Here is a 16,865-nt window from a genome sequence, read left to right as displayed (position 1 = left end):
CCAAATGTCCTACCCGCCCATTCCTTTGCCCAGCCATACTATGTGCAAGTACTCATCCCACCGATGAAATATAATAAAAATAATAAAAATAATAAAAATAAAAAGGCCTATTTCCCGTAGTTCTCGTGAATCTGTCCACAAGTGCAGCACACGTGGAACAACCTCTATACGTCATCATTAGCATACTATTTCCACTACCCCATAGAATATCATCAAAAACGTACCATCTTCGTGTCCTCTGTTCTCTGCTGACTCTGGAAGAATACTGCCTCGGTCTCGTTGCAGTAAGGGCAGGGCTTGCTCGCTCTCGGCAATGTTGGGTCACTTCCGACATCCGTAGTGACACCGGCAGTCTCACCAGCTGATCCTCCGAGAACGTTACGGAAGACACAGTAGTTAGACGCGGCCTCAGTTGCCTGGCAGGTACGGCAACGGTAAAGGAGTGTGTTATTTAGACGGTCCTCGTGCGGGTAGAGCATGTTGCTACTATAGGGGAGTCAATAAGGAGCTCCTAGGAATGCTTGTGAGGAAGATGTATGTACCATTCGCGACAGAAACGGAAGGCGACCTTCTCATGACGCGCTTTGCGAGTCTCAGGAGCAGGAGTTCCAGTTTCAGACATGCCTATTTGGATTTATAGAAGAATGAAATTGGTTGTGAAGTTTAGAAACGAGTGATTCGGGTTGTATATAATGGTTGGTCGAGAAACGAAGGTGCACGAGTGAGAGTTCACGGCTTGAGATGGAGTGGTAGAAGATGGGAGATCGATGAGGAAGATCAATGACCACAGACTCGGAAGCTTAAGCCTCACTCATCCATTCAATGTGGCTTGGCGAACCACAACCCACAATGTGGCTTAGTCACCCGGCATTAGCCTCACCACGAAAAGTTTCAACAGCGTCTTCACGATACGTTCAACTCTCTCCGACCCACGTCAATTCCACTATCCTACACACACCCTGGTCCGTCTCCTGCGCAAAAGGAAACATCATCATACACAATGGCTCTCGCATCCAGGTGCTGTGCACGTCTCGCCCGTTCCGCCGTCGCTTCCCCATCTCTCAGACTCGCACCTTTTGCTGCGGCACCTCGGCGATGGAACTCTACCGCCCCTGCTGATCCCAAGCTCTCTGGCATTGTCGATCAGATTTCCGGTCTGACACTGTTGGAGACCGCTGACCTGGTTTCCTTGTTGAAGGTGCGCACTTTCGCTGTCAATTGAGGCCTACGAGGCCCTTTTCGATATCCCCCCACATCATATATATGCCCCACCTTTCACCCCGCCAAGGTTGTTTCGAATTGTTGCTGTTATTGACACAACTTCCGCCACTACAGACTCGCCTCAACATCCCCGACGTTGCGCTTCAGTCTTTCGCACCAGCGGCTGGTGGTGCGGCTGCTCCTGCTGCCGCCGCGCCAGAGGAGGCCGCTGAGGAGCCGGTCCAGGAGAAGACCATGTTCAACCTGAAGCTCCAGTCATTCGACGCCGCAGCGAAACCCAAGATCATTAAGGAGGTTAAGTCTCTCCTCGGCCTGTCACTTGTCGAGTCGAAGAAGTTTGTCGAGTCCGTGCCAAAGATGCTGAAGGAGGGACTTGTCAAGGAGGAGGCCGAGAAGATAGCGAAGACATTGAAGGATCTTGGTGCTGTTGCGGTTTTGGAGTAAGGGAGCGAAAAGATGTTTATTGACAGGATTTGGGTGTAAATATACATTTAGAAAGAGCAAACCCCGTGATCAAAAGTCGGGCATACCGTTCTTGGGCCCAATTGTACAAAGTCTTTTCCCCAAGGTTTTTTTTAATGCTCGGTATTCGTTCCGCCCCTTAAGTTCGAATCCTACTGTACAGGTAGCTATAGAATATAGAAGATATGAAGAAGTAAGAGATGTAAAGTTACAAACTACCCTAGCCTAGAACGCCACACAAACCAAAGGTCCCTCAGTACATGTAGCTACATGTAAGATATAGTAATAGCAGTTGGGAACATAAGAAAAACCCAAAATAACAAACAATACATCATCATTATCGAATGCCCTTAGGATATCCTCAAGACACCACATGGCGTATTCTCTCCTCAATGAATGGCGGGTTGCAAGTCTTAGTTTGTCTAGGCGATTGAAGAAGCCAATGTCTGGTTCTCTTCGCGCATGATCTCGTAGTCGTCTGAATTCAGATCGCTTGTTTGGTCCCACGCCTTTTCGAATTCTGGGTTGTGGCCTTCCCACTCCGGGTATCCCACCGCCCAGATGTTTTCGCGCAGACGTTTGTGCTGCACAATGTCAGTCAGTGGTCAGCGATAACCCACAAACTTCCACCTGGAAGAAAGACTTACACGCTCTCTGTCTTCTTCCATTCGCTGCTGGATGATCGCATCGTCGAATTTCCTCTTCGTGGCCGGACCCCTGCCCTCACCGCCAGGTTCCTCGTCGTCGTCATCGTAGATACTTCCGGCCGGAGATGCAATCGCAGCCCTATCGTTTCTCAACGGCTTAGCCAATTCCCAGACATGAAGACATAAGGAAACAAGCAAGAGACATACTTATGCTCAGCCTCCCTTTCCGACAACATCTCACCCACTTCCTGCATCATACTATTCTCCACAACTCCCTTATCCCCTAGGCTCTGAAGAATCTACCAACTCTGTCAATATACCTCCTTGCGCGATTCCCGTAGTGAAATAACAAACCTTCCTAACAGTTCCCACATTTGCGGCGCCCTCTGGATCGTTTGGAACAACGGTATCGACAATCTGTATGAGATCTCTCTGGATCATCTTCACGTAGCCCCGGTACTCCGTCTTCATGCTCATATCACAAAGAACCTCAATGAAGTAGAGCATGTTGACGCGGGTGTTCATAGTACACTCCTCCTAGCTTCCAATTAACTCTAACTACTCTCATAGTTAATGAAAATTGGGTGGAAAATAACATACAGATTGAAGTTGCTCTAGAATAACACTGAATAGGTCCTCGTCGAGCTCTCGGTTTCTCAGCGCGAATTGCGCACATTGTTTCGACGCGCCGGCAGAAGCATTAAGGCGCGAAAGGAGGCGTGTAAACTGAAGACGGCAGTTGAAAGGATCATCGGTGGACGCCATGGTAAAATCAAAGCTACCACCGGTTGTTTCGTTGTAGAGCTGTTGGCTCTCAGGTTGTCCGTGATGTTTAGGATCTTCGGACATGTTGCGCTAAGGGTTAGGGTATATGAGCTTATCTGATAAGGGCTATTGAATACTGTCTAGGGTGTCGTAATCCGGTTTGATGACTTTTGTGGAGCTTTGTGGTTATACGGGGTTGAGACTTCTTTTTGGACCTCACAGTTAGGCTGGGTGGGAGGCTATTAGGGTACGGGCTAGCTGGTGTCAAGCACCGCATTCCGTGGCCTTGCCATACAATGGGATGTAGGATCTAAACGTTACATACATGTCTTCCTCTTTCCGTAACATTCTTGAGTGTTTTGAAAGAGCTGAAACTCTGCATTACGGGCGGTATAGAGATCTAGTATGAGCAAGAGTATACCAAATAATTCCGTCGTATCTAGATGTGCCCAGCTATATGAATATTTCAACTAGACTATATCTCTATATCTGACACTTTCGCATCACCTCGTGTGGTTCAGATGTGTGTAGATTCATGCGTGTTCTAGGTCAGTTAGATTTGGTCAATGATGGCGGCTACATCATTAGGATTTGGCTACTAACGTCGGGGGTGACTATAGAACAAAACTGCATTGTCCATAAAGGAGTAGATTTAGCTTTGCATATCTTTGTGGAATAAGACCTGGGGGATTTGTAGGTTTGGTCGGAGAATCTTTACATTTATATGCACCGCTTGCATGTCACTTTCAATCAAACGGCTTCCATTTGTTAGGGTAGCACAAGACGATGACGAAGTACCTTTATTAAGGGTACTTTATTTCGAGCTTTAGGTCTCGTTATTTTCCAACTAGGGTTTCTCTTGTATTCCGGCCTAATTTCTGAATAGCAACATACAGTTCTATCCACTTTTCGGGGGAGAGTACACTTCCTACGCCATTCATGAACGGCTTAGATTAGAGTGGATGTTGAGCGAGTGATATTCTATGAACTGAATTAAAAGGTGTGTGCCAGGTCATTGCTTCCAGCCAAGCCAATTAGCTTGCATTTAGCCTTTGAAACAATTGCATGGTCTGTTACATAACCTATTACGGATACACGTAATGATGTATATAGTGATATATATTCCTGAGGATTACGTGGGTCCGGCGACCAAAATCTTACATACTTACATGTACTCCAAATCTTACTAGAACTACATGTAACTGCATGTACTCTTGGGGGGAGGTGTCAACATCGAAATAGCACTCCTACAACCAAGACAAAAATCAGAGATACTGATATTCCTTAACTACTCTCACCATTAGCAGAAAACCGGTGTAAACTACTTTTAATTCTATTTTTCTAGAATCACCTAACCAATCCAGATATCTACGAAGTTGAAGATTTGGCTGGTCATAGAGGTAGTGCTGAAGACAGATTCTTTTTGGGCATACTAGCTGGTCACAATTGGACATGAACGATGTGGTACTGGGTTTAAAGATAGATTTGAAGATGGAATGAAGAGTATCTCTCATGGATTTGGTATAGTTACATGTGCTTGGTGGGCTAGCATATGAGGAGCAGTCGATATACTATTTTATGAAATTTTCATAGTTTGCCAGGTTGATGATTTTGAGAGTTCTAAGGAGTGGCATAGATAAAAGTGTATGTAATCATAGGCCCCACCTCACCGTATTGGGTACTTGATTGTTGTACGAAACCAAATATTCAAGTGCACGTAGCAGACCAAAAAACAACTAGAAGTATACAGATCTAAATGTATTAGGCAATGGCCTTGAGCTGCTAGTTACTGGAAACAGGGAGTATAAACTAGAAGGTGCTTTATGTTCGAGATGCTTGCTCATTGTCTCCGGGATATGTGCACAAGGAGGGACGTCTTCAAAAGTTGGTTCCTTTTTGGAGTGGCACCCATTATTTTCAGATTCAGCTGACTATTGCTCCTTAAATTTGTACGTACATACATATTTGCTATAGGTCTGTCCCAATCGTTTTTGGTACAAATATGTAGCCATTTTTGGGTTAATCTCAGTGTTCGTGAAAGTGTGGCTAATAACATCATCGCCAGGACAAGAAAGAAGAAGATAAAAGAAATATGTACTCCCTTCTCGAAAAGAAAAAAGAAAATCCATCCATCCCGAAACAAACAAGCAAAACTTTTTGGCTGTACATGAATACAGGCATCGCAGTTTTTTAAACGTCTTCATCACTTACGCTCTCATCCTCATCACCACTGACTTCCTGGTTCTCCCTCTCCTTCTTGTCCATCAGAGCCTGCAACTCAGCGTCATCGTTCTCGGTGACCGCCTTTGGTGCCATTCGCACAACGCAACTTCCACCGGCCGCAGTAATGCTCTTCTCGATTTCGACGATAGCCTCTTCAAGGACCTGGATTCCGGTATTCTTGTCCAAGCATTGCGAGGTCAAAACGTATAGCGGGGGGGAGACCAATTTGACCTTTACTGGAGTCTCGGGTGTGTTCTTGGCCTCCGCTTTTCGGAGGGCCTCCTTGACGGCGTCGATTCCCTCATATCCAAAGCATGTAACCTCAACATCGGCACGGACCTTGGTTGGCTGGGGTGTAAGACGCTTTGAAATGTAGGTGGTAAGCTCAGCGCGGACAGCGTCAGATGGGAATTCAATGCCTTCCCAGACATCAGGGTTGCTATTATAGTTATGTTAGAAGAATTTCGAAAAATGTGTTAACAAAGGGTTCTCACGTAATGGAGAACTTGAAGGCATCAACAGCGTGTCCGTATTTTTTCATCAATGGCCAGCCGATGCTCTCATAGAGCTGTTCGATAGGCTCCTTGGTCTTTTCGGCGACATGTCGCAGAATGGAGTGAACCATCTTTGACTTGTTGAATCGCTCTTCGCACTTGACGACATCCTCCGCAGAGACACGACGCTTGGAAAGATCGATGTAACCTGCATTATCATCTCATGTGTCAGTGATCCCTTGCCACCTTTAGATTCAAAGGAAATTTTTTGATAGCATACCCTTCTCTTTGTCAACACGCAAGACAACAACGACTTCGTTCCGGCCGACACGGATAAGCTTCTGAATGGACCTGATACGTCTTCGAGAAAGCTCGCTGAGAAGAATCATTCCATCGATGTTGTCGTACTCAAGGAGCTTGACATAGGCACCCATCTCGGCGATCTATGGCACATGAGCCCTCTAGACTATTTAAGAGACACCACCCAGTGAGAATAGAATCATACCTGTTTTACGTTGACCATAACATAGCTATCCACTTCTGGATACTTCTCGGGGTAGTAGCGCGAGTTTGTGAGCGACATGATTTTTGGGTGAGAAAAGCGGATATGCGGCTTTGGTTTCTGGTTTCTGGTTTTCGTGGGATGATAACCACAGTATTTGCGACACAAATAGTCGGAGATGGTTGAGTTTAATGCAGTACTTGTTGAGGGCTAAACGTGATGTTTTGATGTTGGTTTGGGAGGGGCTCGGTGGGGGGGTGGGGTGTGGTTGTTGTTAAGAGGGAGTCATCCCACCATTGAATTTTCTTTTTGGAGAGCCTCACTGTCATTCTAGCGTTAAACACAAACAGCTGAAAATAATGGAATACGTCACCGAAGGCTGGAATTGCACTTGTTTAGAGCGTTTTATTTCTGCCGCCTGTAGTTTGATGGCGAAGCCGGGAAGCAAAGTGTCGCGATACATATATTCAGCGCATGCGCGCAGTGTATGTAGTGTGAAATAAGACACAGTATCGTACCTACATGCACACACATGTGGGTTTACTATTTATCGACACATTACTTGAATTAGACATTGTTCCCGCAGCGTAAATCTCACGTACTTCCCCCCAAGGAATGACAGACACTGCAGCCGATATTGATGGCACTGTACATATAGTAGGTATTACATGCAGGCCTGTCGCTCATATATGTGCGGTAATGATTGATACTATTAGGGACCCTAGGCCCTGATCCTTCTGTTAAACCTCGAAGCCTAGCCTCCGCCGTTTACTCAAAATGAGACCGTACAAGAAAGAAAAGAAAAGAAAAGAAACCACTTGCGCTACAATTGAAACTGTTTATACTAACCTAACGCTTTGCCAATCTCCTAACCTTAATTTCTATATCCCCAATCTGTGGTTAATAAAGTAGCTCTCAGCTTCAGAGTAACTGAACATACCAAGCTCTCCCGTCCATTCCTCAAGTTCTTTCACAACAGCTTCCAAATCGCCGACTCTCTCATCAAGCACATCGACCTGGTTCTTATACTTTTCGATATCCGCGTCTGTAGGCGCCTCTCATCAGATGCCCCTTCTTCCCTGTGAGCAGGATTAATTACATTTTTGGGTCAAATACTCGCTATCAGTCTGCAGCCCTTCAGCCGCATTTGCCATAGCCTGGTACCGCTCCTTTGCGTGGAGATTGATACGGTTCAGGAGGTCCAGATCTCCTATGGTTGCTTCTGTATCTGCGCGTATCACATTCTCTAGACTCTATTGAAAGTCAGCCCAGACTTGTGTACTGGAAAAGAAATCAGTAGCATACGGCCAGCACATCATTCACACTGTTTGAGGTCTTTTGAGCAGCCATGGGGGTAATATTGTTTATTGTTTGTGAGTAAGTACAGAGCATGCCCGAGGCTCGTAGCCCCCTGTCATGGTAACCCCACATCCTTCTATCCATGCGCCAAGGCGCTCATCATCGTGTGCCAAAATTTTCGACTCAAGAGTGGGAGAAATATTGAACATCTAAATCCCACCACCACCATCACCTTAATCCCAACATCAACACTACCACCTCTAAATACAATTTCTATAGGTTCTCTACCATTCAGGCAAAATCACCTAAGCCTACCAGAAATGTTCCGCCGTGCTCTCCTCCAGCAATCCCGCCAGTTCTCATCTAGGACATTTGCCGCCGCGGCGAAGCCATCATTCTCAATCGTCCTTCCATCCATCCGACAATGCGCCCCTACACTATCCCGGGGCCGTTTTATGTCCACAGAGGCTTCATCAGAGAAGGCTACCGAAGAGTCAAAGCCTGAAGCTGCTGCCGCTGCCTCAAACGGTAACGGAAATGGAGATCTTAAGGCTGAATTGGAGGCTTTAAAGAAGGAGCTGGAGAAGAAGACCGAGGAGGCAAAGGACTTTAAAGTAACTTCACCCACAATCACCACCTCCGGAATCACCAATTGGACCCGTACTGATTCAATCGGAAACAGGATAAATTCACCCGCACTGTCGCCGACTTCCGTAACCTCCAGGACCGCACCGAGCGTGACATGAAGGCTGCCAAGGACTACGCTATTCAAAAGTTCGCCAAAGACCTTGTTGACAGCGTCGACAACCTCGACCGTGCCCTCTCGGCTGTTCCCGAAGAGAGCCGAGCTGACGCCGAGAACAAGAAGGAGCTCGTGGATCTCTACAATGGGTTGAAGATGACAGAGGGCATTTTGTTGAACACGCTGAAGAAGCACGGATTGGAGAAGATCGACCCTATTGGTGAGGCGTTCGACCCCAACAGACATGAGGCCATGTTCCAGGTACCGATGGCCGACAAGGAGCCTGGTTCGGTATTCCATGTGCAGCAAACTGGTTTCACATTGAACGGGCGAACTATTAGGGTATGTTACTATCAACCAATTGCTTCAGATTAGAACTTGAACTAATGATTCTGGATATAGGCTGCCAAGGTCGGCGTTGTAGCGAGCGCGTAAGAGGTTCTGTTGAGGTCTTACTTGCTTCTGGGGCGTATCTGATAGGTTGTGGAACCAAAAAATAATGTCGGGTTTTCTTTTCCTTTTTTTTCTCTTTTGTATTTCTATATGGTTTCTTACTTCTCTTCTCTACTTCTGGTGTCTATATTGATGTAAAGTATAGTGTTCACATCTCCCTCCTCCTCTTAACTATTCGTCTCACTGGGTAAAAGACATATTGTCGACTGTAAATATAAAACGGGTTATCATCGGTCAACTAGGGAAATTTCCATGCTTGCTGAAGAGTGCAATAAGTGCAGTGATCTCTTGTTATAACAATTATACTGAGGCCAATTGACCGACTATACGATTCAGTTCGAATAACCAACGGACTACGGCTTATTATGAGAGGAAGTTAGATAGTTGAGTCACTCGGGCTTTTTTCAGTTTATAGACCATCCATGACCTGTAAGAGAACTATAACTCTGGGTGTACTGAAGTACTACGTACAGCACGAACAATTCATAGACGTACGATGAATATGAGAAAACACGTCCTTCCTCCTTTGGGGTCCTCTCCCCCTTTTCCGTCATGAAATATCACTCTGAACCCTGATTTCTTTTTCTTTCTCTATCTCCATCTTTTACGCAATTATTACCTTTTCTGACTTCTCTTCTTGAGTTTTATATGCTTCTTTTGGCTTTCAAATCTGTCATTGTTATTGCTCATCATCCTCCTTTTGTGGGGTCTGTAGCAATACCAGTGGGGACCTAGGAGAGTGTATCCGAGAGTACTCCTGGCCGGAAAATTCGGAGGTCGAGTCTAGTTCAATTGAATTCGGCCTATGAATTAAACATCTAAGAGCCCCGCCTGGAAGCTATCCAATTCATGAATTCAACAGCTCAAATCATAACCCCAACCGGGATTTTGATTTGCAGAAGTTTTGACTGTTTGGTTCAAAATTATGGACGGTCTGAGAATAAAAAAACACATCCTATTCTGTGCTCAACATCTATCCAGACCCTTTACTATCCACAGTCATCCATTGCCCTACAATCAAGTTAACGCCTCATTACCACCTACCTGTGCCCGTGATCAACATTCGAGTTCAATAGTACTGTCACAACACTAACAAAACTATAGTATTGGACGAATACGATGAAAAAGATAAACCGATTAAAGAATTATATTAGAGAACTACTTTAAAGGGAGAAAGATTCAGAACCACTTTCGTCTAGATATCTAGACTCCGCTCAACTGCCCAACCTATCATTGCCAGCATTACCCGCCCAAATACCGCAGGAGGCCCTAAAAATTACAACCAGAGTAAACGATAATTTTCGTTACTTAAAATAAAGTTTACCGAGAATTGTAATTTCCACACTGGCGTTCTTACAAAAGTACCCTAAACAAATTTGTTACAGCCATTAAATCTTCAGAGATGATAAAGGAAACACTCTCCGCCCAAGGTCTTTGAAACACGGACATGGTAATATTTTTAGCTCGTTCGGATTCATCGAGACAAAGGGCTAGAATAGAAGAAGACTGGATGGACCAAATATCTTCACCCGCCAGGACTTGATGTACATGAGCTATCTTCTATGTTGTGTACGATCCAATATTTCCCCTCGATCTTATTCTACGGGAGAATGTCAATTTACCATGAAGGTGGTACTCTAAATGAAGGGATTTATTTGATATATCTAGAGATGGTGCATGTAGAATTTTATATATATAACAAAGGTAGTATTCTGGAGGAAAGAATTTGCAATAAATTAAAGACGTACGTGACGGGACTCTCTAACCAGGTCTGCTCACACCTCCTACCCACGGATCGAAGTTGACTGTGGGCTTGGTGTCGCAAATGATATGGCTCCGCTGGGTAATCTATACTCTTCGACCGTAATCACGGATGCTGCAAGACCGGACTTTGACATATATGGTCACCTAGATCTATATAGGATGTCAATATAAGCTGTAACATAAGAAGCATGAAGTCAAAAACGGCATTTTCACCAACACCAGGACGGGATCATGAATTCCTAACCAGAAAAGAATGATCTGTTCGGCATAACTAGCTGGTGCAGCTTGGGTCAACGTACTAGTAAATTTCATTTGGTTAAGGTGATCGTACGACCGAAAATTTGGAAATTTTATTGGAATGTTTCAAGAGACTGCATAAATCAATTTGTTTCAGTGCTATTCGGGGCAGGATTAGGCAAGAGTTTTCTGGAGGCAAGAGGTGCAGAGAGAGGTGCTTCACATATAGCTTACAGCACGATTGTAGGCGGATTCCCGAAAGTATCTCCGTCACTAATAAAGGAAAAACGGCAAGATACCTTTTAAATCCACGTAATCTACATGTACCTTTTATGATGATGTAGCTACAGACTAGACGGGACAAAGTACATGTAATATGCTTACATGTATGTACAGCCGCATTCGAAAAGTTTTGGCACCTCCGGGCTAAACTCACGAGGCAGTCCTTTCTACTTTGCAATTCTAATATTCGAGACCGTTATCAGAGAGAGCTACAATGTCTCTATTGCGTTCATACCTATCAATAAGTTGAGTATACGCGAGTGCCATGGTTGTTGGTGGGCTACAATTCATGAACGACTCAATATAGTAGGGTGCCAGTACTTTTCGAATGCGGCTGTACATGCACTTGATTTTCGACATGACCTGTCTGACATGCGGTCCCGTTGTCTTTTTCAAGGCTATATCCAACAACGAAAGCAAAAGTAGGACTCAATATACGGGCGCTACCCATATAGTGACCCAAAATATGGAATAAAACTTCTCTTCCTTAAGCTTTGCACACCATCCTCTTTCCACGTGTACTATTTATGCTATCCCTGTATCTCCATCAGCACATCTACTTGAAATATGGATGCCGGTATATCTTGGGAGGCCTATGGCCAGTCAAAGAAAAACTCTGCGGTACCTAATAGGTTGGGAGGGGGGAGTTACACGGCTTAGGCTCACTACTGTAAGTTCTTCATTCTGGTAACTTTGACAACTCGTTGGCTTACCAGGACACAAACAAACATATAGTCGTTTATCCGGACTATACAAATCCGGGGATATTCACGGTCCCATTTACTCCCACAGAGTGCAGCAAGTCATGCGTATAGTAAGGCTATATGTAGTCTGAATTAGAGTACTTGACACCCACACCTAGCGCAAGGAAGGTGGCACATTGCAGTACCGCATCGCATAAAAAACTGCATCCCTTGATTACACACCAAACACGCCTCGTGGGATATTCGTCCCTTCTCCGCTCAAGGGAGTGGGGAGGTGCAAATAAAGTTTCGGACGTTTTTTGTGTCGGGTTTCGTACATGCAACCCATGAAACCAGGTGTTGTGCCGCGGGTGATTATGCATGATCCTGCCAATGATTTGCGCCAACAGAGGGTTAGGGTTGTTGGATGTCGCAGAGCCGCTAAAGTTCAACTCCAACCAGGTACTGTCCCGCAGCGCCGGCTCACCCAAACCCCGATCCAGGAACGAAAATTCGAGATGCGGCTGTATTCGTCAAAAATACTGTACGAGGCCTCTGCTTGGGGAGGAGTAGGGGGCGCACAGTCAATTTTTCGTGTTCGTCAGGTCTCTGCGCTTGGACAATGGCATAGAAGGAGAAATTTATCTTCAAGTCTGTCTCTGTCTATTACTAAGATATATATATACAAATAAAAGATTGCATGCACTGATACTTACAGTCTGGCACTCCCACAGAGTCCTCAATTGAGCTCGAGAACCAGCAATTCCCCACGGACAGCTGGACAAATCTCCCCCCGCACATAGCCTCCGCGCTCCCTCGAAAGCTACACCTACAGCCCTCACATCCCATTGCCATAACCCGCAAGCTCATCGAGTCCCGCTTCCCCGCTGCCACCTACAAGCCCTACAATGACCTCTCCCCCATTGTGTCTGTTCACCAAAACTTTGACTCCCTCGGCTTCCCACTTGAGCATCCTGGACGTAGCAAGACCGACACCTACTATGTCAACGCTTCCACCGTGTTACGCACCCACACGAGCGCTCACCAAGCCGACACATTCCGAGCACAGGAAAGCGATGGATTCCTCATATCTGCGGATGTCTACCGCCGCGATGCGATCGATAGAAGTCACTACCCGGTGTTCCATCAAATGGAGGGCGCGCGCATGTGGTCACGGGACGAGTACGGCGGAAATGTAGCTGCTGCTGTCTGGGCCGACTTTGAGAAGCTCCCGAAACACGACATGGTCATTGAGGACCCCAACCCTACCATACACCCTGAGAGGAACCCCCTGCAGGCTTCACATACAGCAGAGGAGGCCGGAGCTATCGCGGCACATCTCAAGCGGAGCTTGGAGAACGTTGTCGTGGAAGTCTTTGGGCAGGCAAAGAAGGCCGCTATTGCAGCGGGGGAGGAAAAGGGTGACGAAGAGCCATTGAGGGTGAGGTGGATCGAGGCTTACTTCCCGTTCACGAGTCCTTCATGGGAACTTGAAGTGTTCTGGCAGGGTGACTGGCTGGAGCTCCTGGGGTGCGGCGTTGTACAGCAGCATCTTCCCACAAACGCTGGTATGCAGCACTACCATACCAACCCCAACAAAGCAAAACTAACTGTTGTGCAGGCGTCCCCTCAAAGCTAGGTTGGGCTTTTGGAGTTGGTCTTGAGCGTGTCGCAATGCTACTCTTTGGAATCCCCGATATCAGACTGTTCTGGAGTCACGACCCCCGCTTCTTGGAACAGTTCTCGGAGGGTAAGATTAATCGCTTTGTGCCCTTCTCGAAACACCCGCCTTGTTTCAAGGATATTGCTTTCTGGCTCAAGAGCTCCAGCAGTGCCGCTGGTGGAGGTGTTGGTGCGGGTTTCCATGAGAATGATATGATGGAATGCGTACGCGGTGTTGCAGGAGATCTTGTGGAGGATGTTAGGCTGGTATGTACCCTCCCACTCCCACTTAGAAGAACAATGGGATAGACTGGTAACTTACATGCGCGGCGGGTGGATAGGTTGATGAATTCACACACCCTAAAACGGGCAGGAAGAGCGTGTGCTTTAGGATCAACTACAGAAGCCTGGAGAGGACCCTGACGAACGAGGAGATCAACAAGCTGCAGGAAGACGTGAGGACTGCCGTTGTTGAGAAGCTAGGCGTGGAACTCCGGTAAGCACCCGGGGGTTACTACCTAAACACTTTTTACTTTCTACTACCATGGGGGATGTGAGAATCTCCTCTCAAAATAAAGACCTAGCGTGAACCAGCACCGAGTGACAAGCCATGATCTTGCCCTCTCCCTTCCTCCAAAACCTAAACGAGAGCCTATCTGATGAGTTGTCAACTCGCCCAGTGATCAACTTGCCCAGTGATCATGAGTGGAACAAAAAAATAAAAAAGCCTCAACCAAGCCACACATAATGACGTTATGACCAACCTAACAAACTAAGCGGCGCTCAAGCCTCCCGTGTGGGGGTTTGCGTAGGGGTTCAAGACCTCGGGACTCAGATCGCGCGCAGGGAGGGGGGAGAATGTCTGTGCTGTTTATCGCTAACCTGACTCGTTAGATCGATGTCTTAATTTAACCTACTCTACATATATCCCGAGATAGGGTGATGCGATGCGATTGATAAGATGACGGCCAAGAGTTCGTGAGACCCTCTCATCCATTGCCTAAATGTACCTAGAGTATATGTGGGCACTAGTCCTGCGTGATGAAGCCCTTTGCTCCAGAGTAGAGCACCTAGACTACAGTACTCTACATGTACCTACTCTAGCAGTATGTACCTAAATGCACATCACATGTAGGTAGAGCACTAGCCAGGAACGACCAGACATCTATCTCTCCTCAATTAACTGAACAATACGCTGAGGCGATGGCTTTTTGTTTTTGAGCATACATGATAGTTGAACAGAAAAAAAAAAAGTATAAAAAAAAAGTAGAGCCCATAATAGCCAATAAATAGTTACTACAGCAATATATCCCTGATATCAAAATATCGATCAAGATCATGACAATATTGCAATCCAATCCAATCCAATCCAATCCACACCTCCCAAAAAAAAGAACAGAAAAGGAAACATAAAACGAACGCCAGAGATAAAAAGAAGAAAAAAATAGCTGATAACCAAGATACACATATTTCCCAAATAAACCAAAGGTAAGTATTTCTACTACAGCCAGATAGACAGCCAGCCAGACTCCCCCCTCCCTTAAGCTTCCCACAAGAAAGAAAGAAATAATAATAACGAGAAAAGTAAAAAAAAAATATATCACTCAGAAGAATAAGATAAAAAAAATAGACCATCAGCAAAAGAACGGGAGGAAAAACCATTACAACAACCCAACCCAACCTGAAGCCCTAATACCCATCCAAGCTCTTCGGCTTCAAGGCCACCAAGATCCACTCCTCCCACTTCCGCTTCACAAACATCACCGCACGATACTCGGCGCCCCGTCCATCGTTCTTCTCCCCGAGCAGCACCTCGGTATATATCCACACAAAGACCAGCACCCACCCCGCCGCCGCCACCACGCCCGCCAGGAACGGCCCAAACAGGTGCACCAGCACCAGGCGGACGGGGTCAAAGTCGTCAGGCGACGGCAGCGTCGACGTGGGCTGCGGATATATCAGGCGCATGTGCACTAACAGCAGCTGTGGAAGATATGGCGTCGGTGGGTGTGTGGCCAGTGTCTTGGGGAGGAAGAAGCTTCGGATGGGGTAGGTTATAAGGACGGCGAGGAGGACGAGGAGGGCGTAGAGGGAGCAGACGAGGCAGAGGAAGGGGTTGATAAAGGCGAGATAGACCTAAAGTGGGGGTGAGTGAGGTTAGCTATATGCTACATGTATTCAACCCTCTCTCCCTTGTTTGATTTTTGTTCCAATATGGTGATTGGGTGTTTGGGGGGGTATATATATGATGTGGGGTAGCTAGCTAGCTAGCTGGCTGGGGGTATGTGGATGCAGAGTGATTCTTCATGATGAAGAACCGTGGTATTTAACCACCATCCACAACCACGACCATCACCACAAACCAAACCACCACCCACCAACTAGCGCCGGGGAACACATGGAAAAACTCAACGTTTCTCTGAGTCCTTACCAAAACGCGCCAAACATATGACGATGTCTCTCTTGTCCCAGATCCACCAACATTCTCAATGTCGCCCAACGACTCAATTGACCGCGGCCTCTGCTGTCTGATATGGATCACAGTCGCTGTCGCAGCAGGAGGTGATGCGACACGCTCCACCACCACCACCGCCGGCCTTGAATCGCCGTCGGCGTATTCTTGCTGTCTTCCTTGCTGCTGATGCTGCTGCTGCTGCTGTTGATGCTGCTGCTCTTGCGTCTTTCCCACCGAGAAAGTGACGGCCAGGTTGTTGGGCACCGCCGCGGCTACGACCCCACCACCATTACCAATTCCATGTCCTCCATATCCTCCAACACTACAACCTCGTCCACTACCACCACAACTACATTTCCCTCCTTCTCCGCCACCACCACCACAGCTACCTCCGTTGCCACAGCTCCCACCTTCACCCCCGATCCCAGGCTGAAACTGCACCAATCCCTCGGATCGCGCCGCTTCAGCCGAGCTCTGGATCTCGTGTGACCGCCCGTCAACAGCGACATCAGGGCTCTGGTTCGGATGGGCCGCCAGGCCTGGCGGCGACTGAGAATTAGGCGTCATGCAGGGAGCGGCAGGGTGGGTGTGTGAGTTGTGTGGGTGGGTAGATAGGTAGGGTATGGTAAGATGAGTGCAAGCAAGCAAGCAGAACGCGACCGACGGGGGTGGTGGCGGACTTGACGGACGAAACAGACAATACGATATGAGCTACGATTCAAAGATTCCAGAAAACCGATCAACCCTGGGAACAAGAATGCAGCGGGCGGGTGGGAGGGATGAGGATGGGGGGGCAAGGGACCATTTCCTTCCTTCCAGAGTGCGGAAGGGGGGGGGGGGGGGGGGGGGGGGGTACAAGAAGGTAAGTTCTTCGTTTTTTTTTCTTTCCTTCCTAAGATAAAAAAAGAATGGGCCAGAGGGGGGGTTCAAAAAGGATTCGGAGGGGGAGGGAAAAAGGGAAAAGGAAGAGAGAG

General features: G+C 46.9%; 8 protein-coding genes across 8 annotated transcripts; 3 read left to right on the top strand and 5 right to left on the bottom strand.

Moving 5' to 3' along the window:
• Positions 1 to 107: 107 nt before the first annotated feature.
• Positions 108 to 622, bottom strand: H6S33_000318 (uncharacterized protein; the record flags this gene model as incomplete). Its single annotated transcript, XM_044831682.1, has 3 exons — positions 108 to 164; positions 225 to 486; positions 543 to 622. 3 exons carry the CDS (start codon positions 620 to 622, stop codon positions 108 to 110), a joined length of 399 nt encoding a protein of 132 aa, XP_044699877.1.
• A 378-nt stretch (positions 623 to 1,000) lies between these two features.
• On the top strand, positions 1,001 to 1,665 carry H6S33_000317 (uncharacterized protein; the record flags this gene model as incomplete). The annotated part of the gene is made up of 2 exons (XM_044831681.1): positions 1,001 to 1,198; positions 1,336 to 1,665. The coding sequence occupies 2 exons, from the start codon at positions 1,001 to 1,003 to the stop codon at positions 1,663 to 1,665; spliced, it is 528 nt and encodes a 175-aa protein (XP_044699876.1).
• Positions 1,666 to 2,105: 440 nt separating this feature from the next.
• On the bottom strand, positions 2,106 to 3,179 carry H6S33_000316 (uncharacterized protein; the record flags this gene model as incomplete). Its single annotated transcript, XM_044831680.1, has 5 exons — positions 2,106 to 2,267; positions 2,331 to 2,469; positions 2,538 to 2,629; positions 2,685 to 2,867; positions 2,931 to 3,179. The coding sequence occupies 5 exons, from the start codon at positions 3,177 to 3,179 to the stop codon at positions 2,106 to 2,108; spliced, it is 825 nt and encodes a 274-aa protein (XP_044699875.1).
• Positions 3,180 to 5,285: 2,106 nt separating this feature from the next.
• Positions 5,286 to 6,395, bottom strand: H6S33_000315 (uncharacterized protein; the record flags this gene model as incomplete). The annotated part of the gene is made up of 4 exons (XM_044831679.1): positions 5,286 to 5,757; positions 5,813 to 6,020; positions 6,093 to 6,255; positions 6,318 to 6,395. The coding sequence occupies 4 exons, from the start codon at positions 6,393 to 6,395 to the stop codon at positions 5,286 to 5,288; spliced, it is 921 nt and encodes a 306-aa protein (XP_044699874.1).
• A 768-nt stretch (positions 6,396 to 7,163) lies between these two features.
• H6S33_000314 (uncharacterized protein) lies at positions 7,164 to 7,664 on the bottom strand (the record flags this gene model as incomplete). The annotated part of the gene is made up of 4 exons (XM_044831678.1): positions 7,164 to 7,195; positions 7,255 to 7,359; positions 7,414 to 7,567; positions 7,620 to 7,664. The coding sequence occupies 4 exons, from the start codon at positions 7,662 to 7,664 to the stop codon at positions 7,164 to 7,166; spliced, it is 336 nt and encodes a 111-aa protein (XP_044699873.1).
• Positions 7,665 to 7,933: 269 nt separating this feature from the next.
• H6S33_000313 (uncharacterized protein) lies at positions 7,934 to 8,790 on the top strand (the record flags this gene model as incomplete). Its single annotated transcript, XM_044831677.1, has 3 exons — positions 7,934 to 8,227; positions 8,296 to 8,697; positions 8,758 to 8,790. 3 exons carry the CDS (start codon positions 7,934 to 7,936, stop codon positions 8,788 to 8,790), a joined length of 729 nt encoding a protein of 242 aa, XP_044699872.1.
• A 3,502-nt stretch (positions 8,791 to 12,292) lies between these two features.
• H6S33_000312 (uncharacterized protein) lies at positions 12,293 to 13,936 on the top strand (the record flags this gene model as incomplete). The annotated part of the gene is made up of 4 exons (XM_044831676.1): positions 12,293 to 12,425; positions 12,509 to 13,342; positions 13,396 to 13,703; positions 13,778 to 13,936. The coding sequence occupies 4 exons, from the start codon at positions 12,293 to 12,295 to the stop codon at positions 13,934 to 13,936; spliced, it is 1,434 nt and encodes a 477-aa protein (XP_044699871.1).
• Positions 13,937 to 15,125: 1,189 nt separating this feature from the next.
• Positions 15,126 to 16,458, bottom strand: H6S33_000311 (uncharacterized protein; the record flags this gene model as incomplete). The annotated part of the gene is made up of 2 exons (XM_044831675.1): positions 15,126 to 15,572; positions 15,868 to 16,458. 2 exons carry the CDS (start codon positions 16,456 to 16,458, stop codon positions 15,126 to 15,128), a joined length of 1,038 nt encoding a protein of 345 aa, XP_044699870.1.
• Positions 16,459 to 16,865: the final 407 nt, after the last annotated feature.

Source organism: Morchella sextelata (genome assembly GCF_020137385.1).
Source record: "Morchella sextelata strain SCLS chromosome Unknown scls_1, whole genome shotgun sequence".
Taxonomy (NCBI): domain Eukaryota; kingdom Fungi; phylum Ascomycota; class Pezizomycetes; order Pezizales; family Morchellaceae; genus Morchella; species Morchella sextelata.
This window is presented reverse-complemented; position numbering and strand designations above follow the sequence as displayed.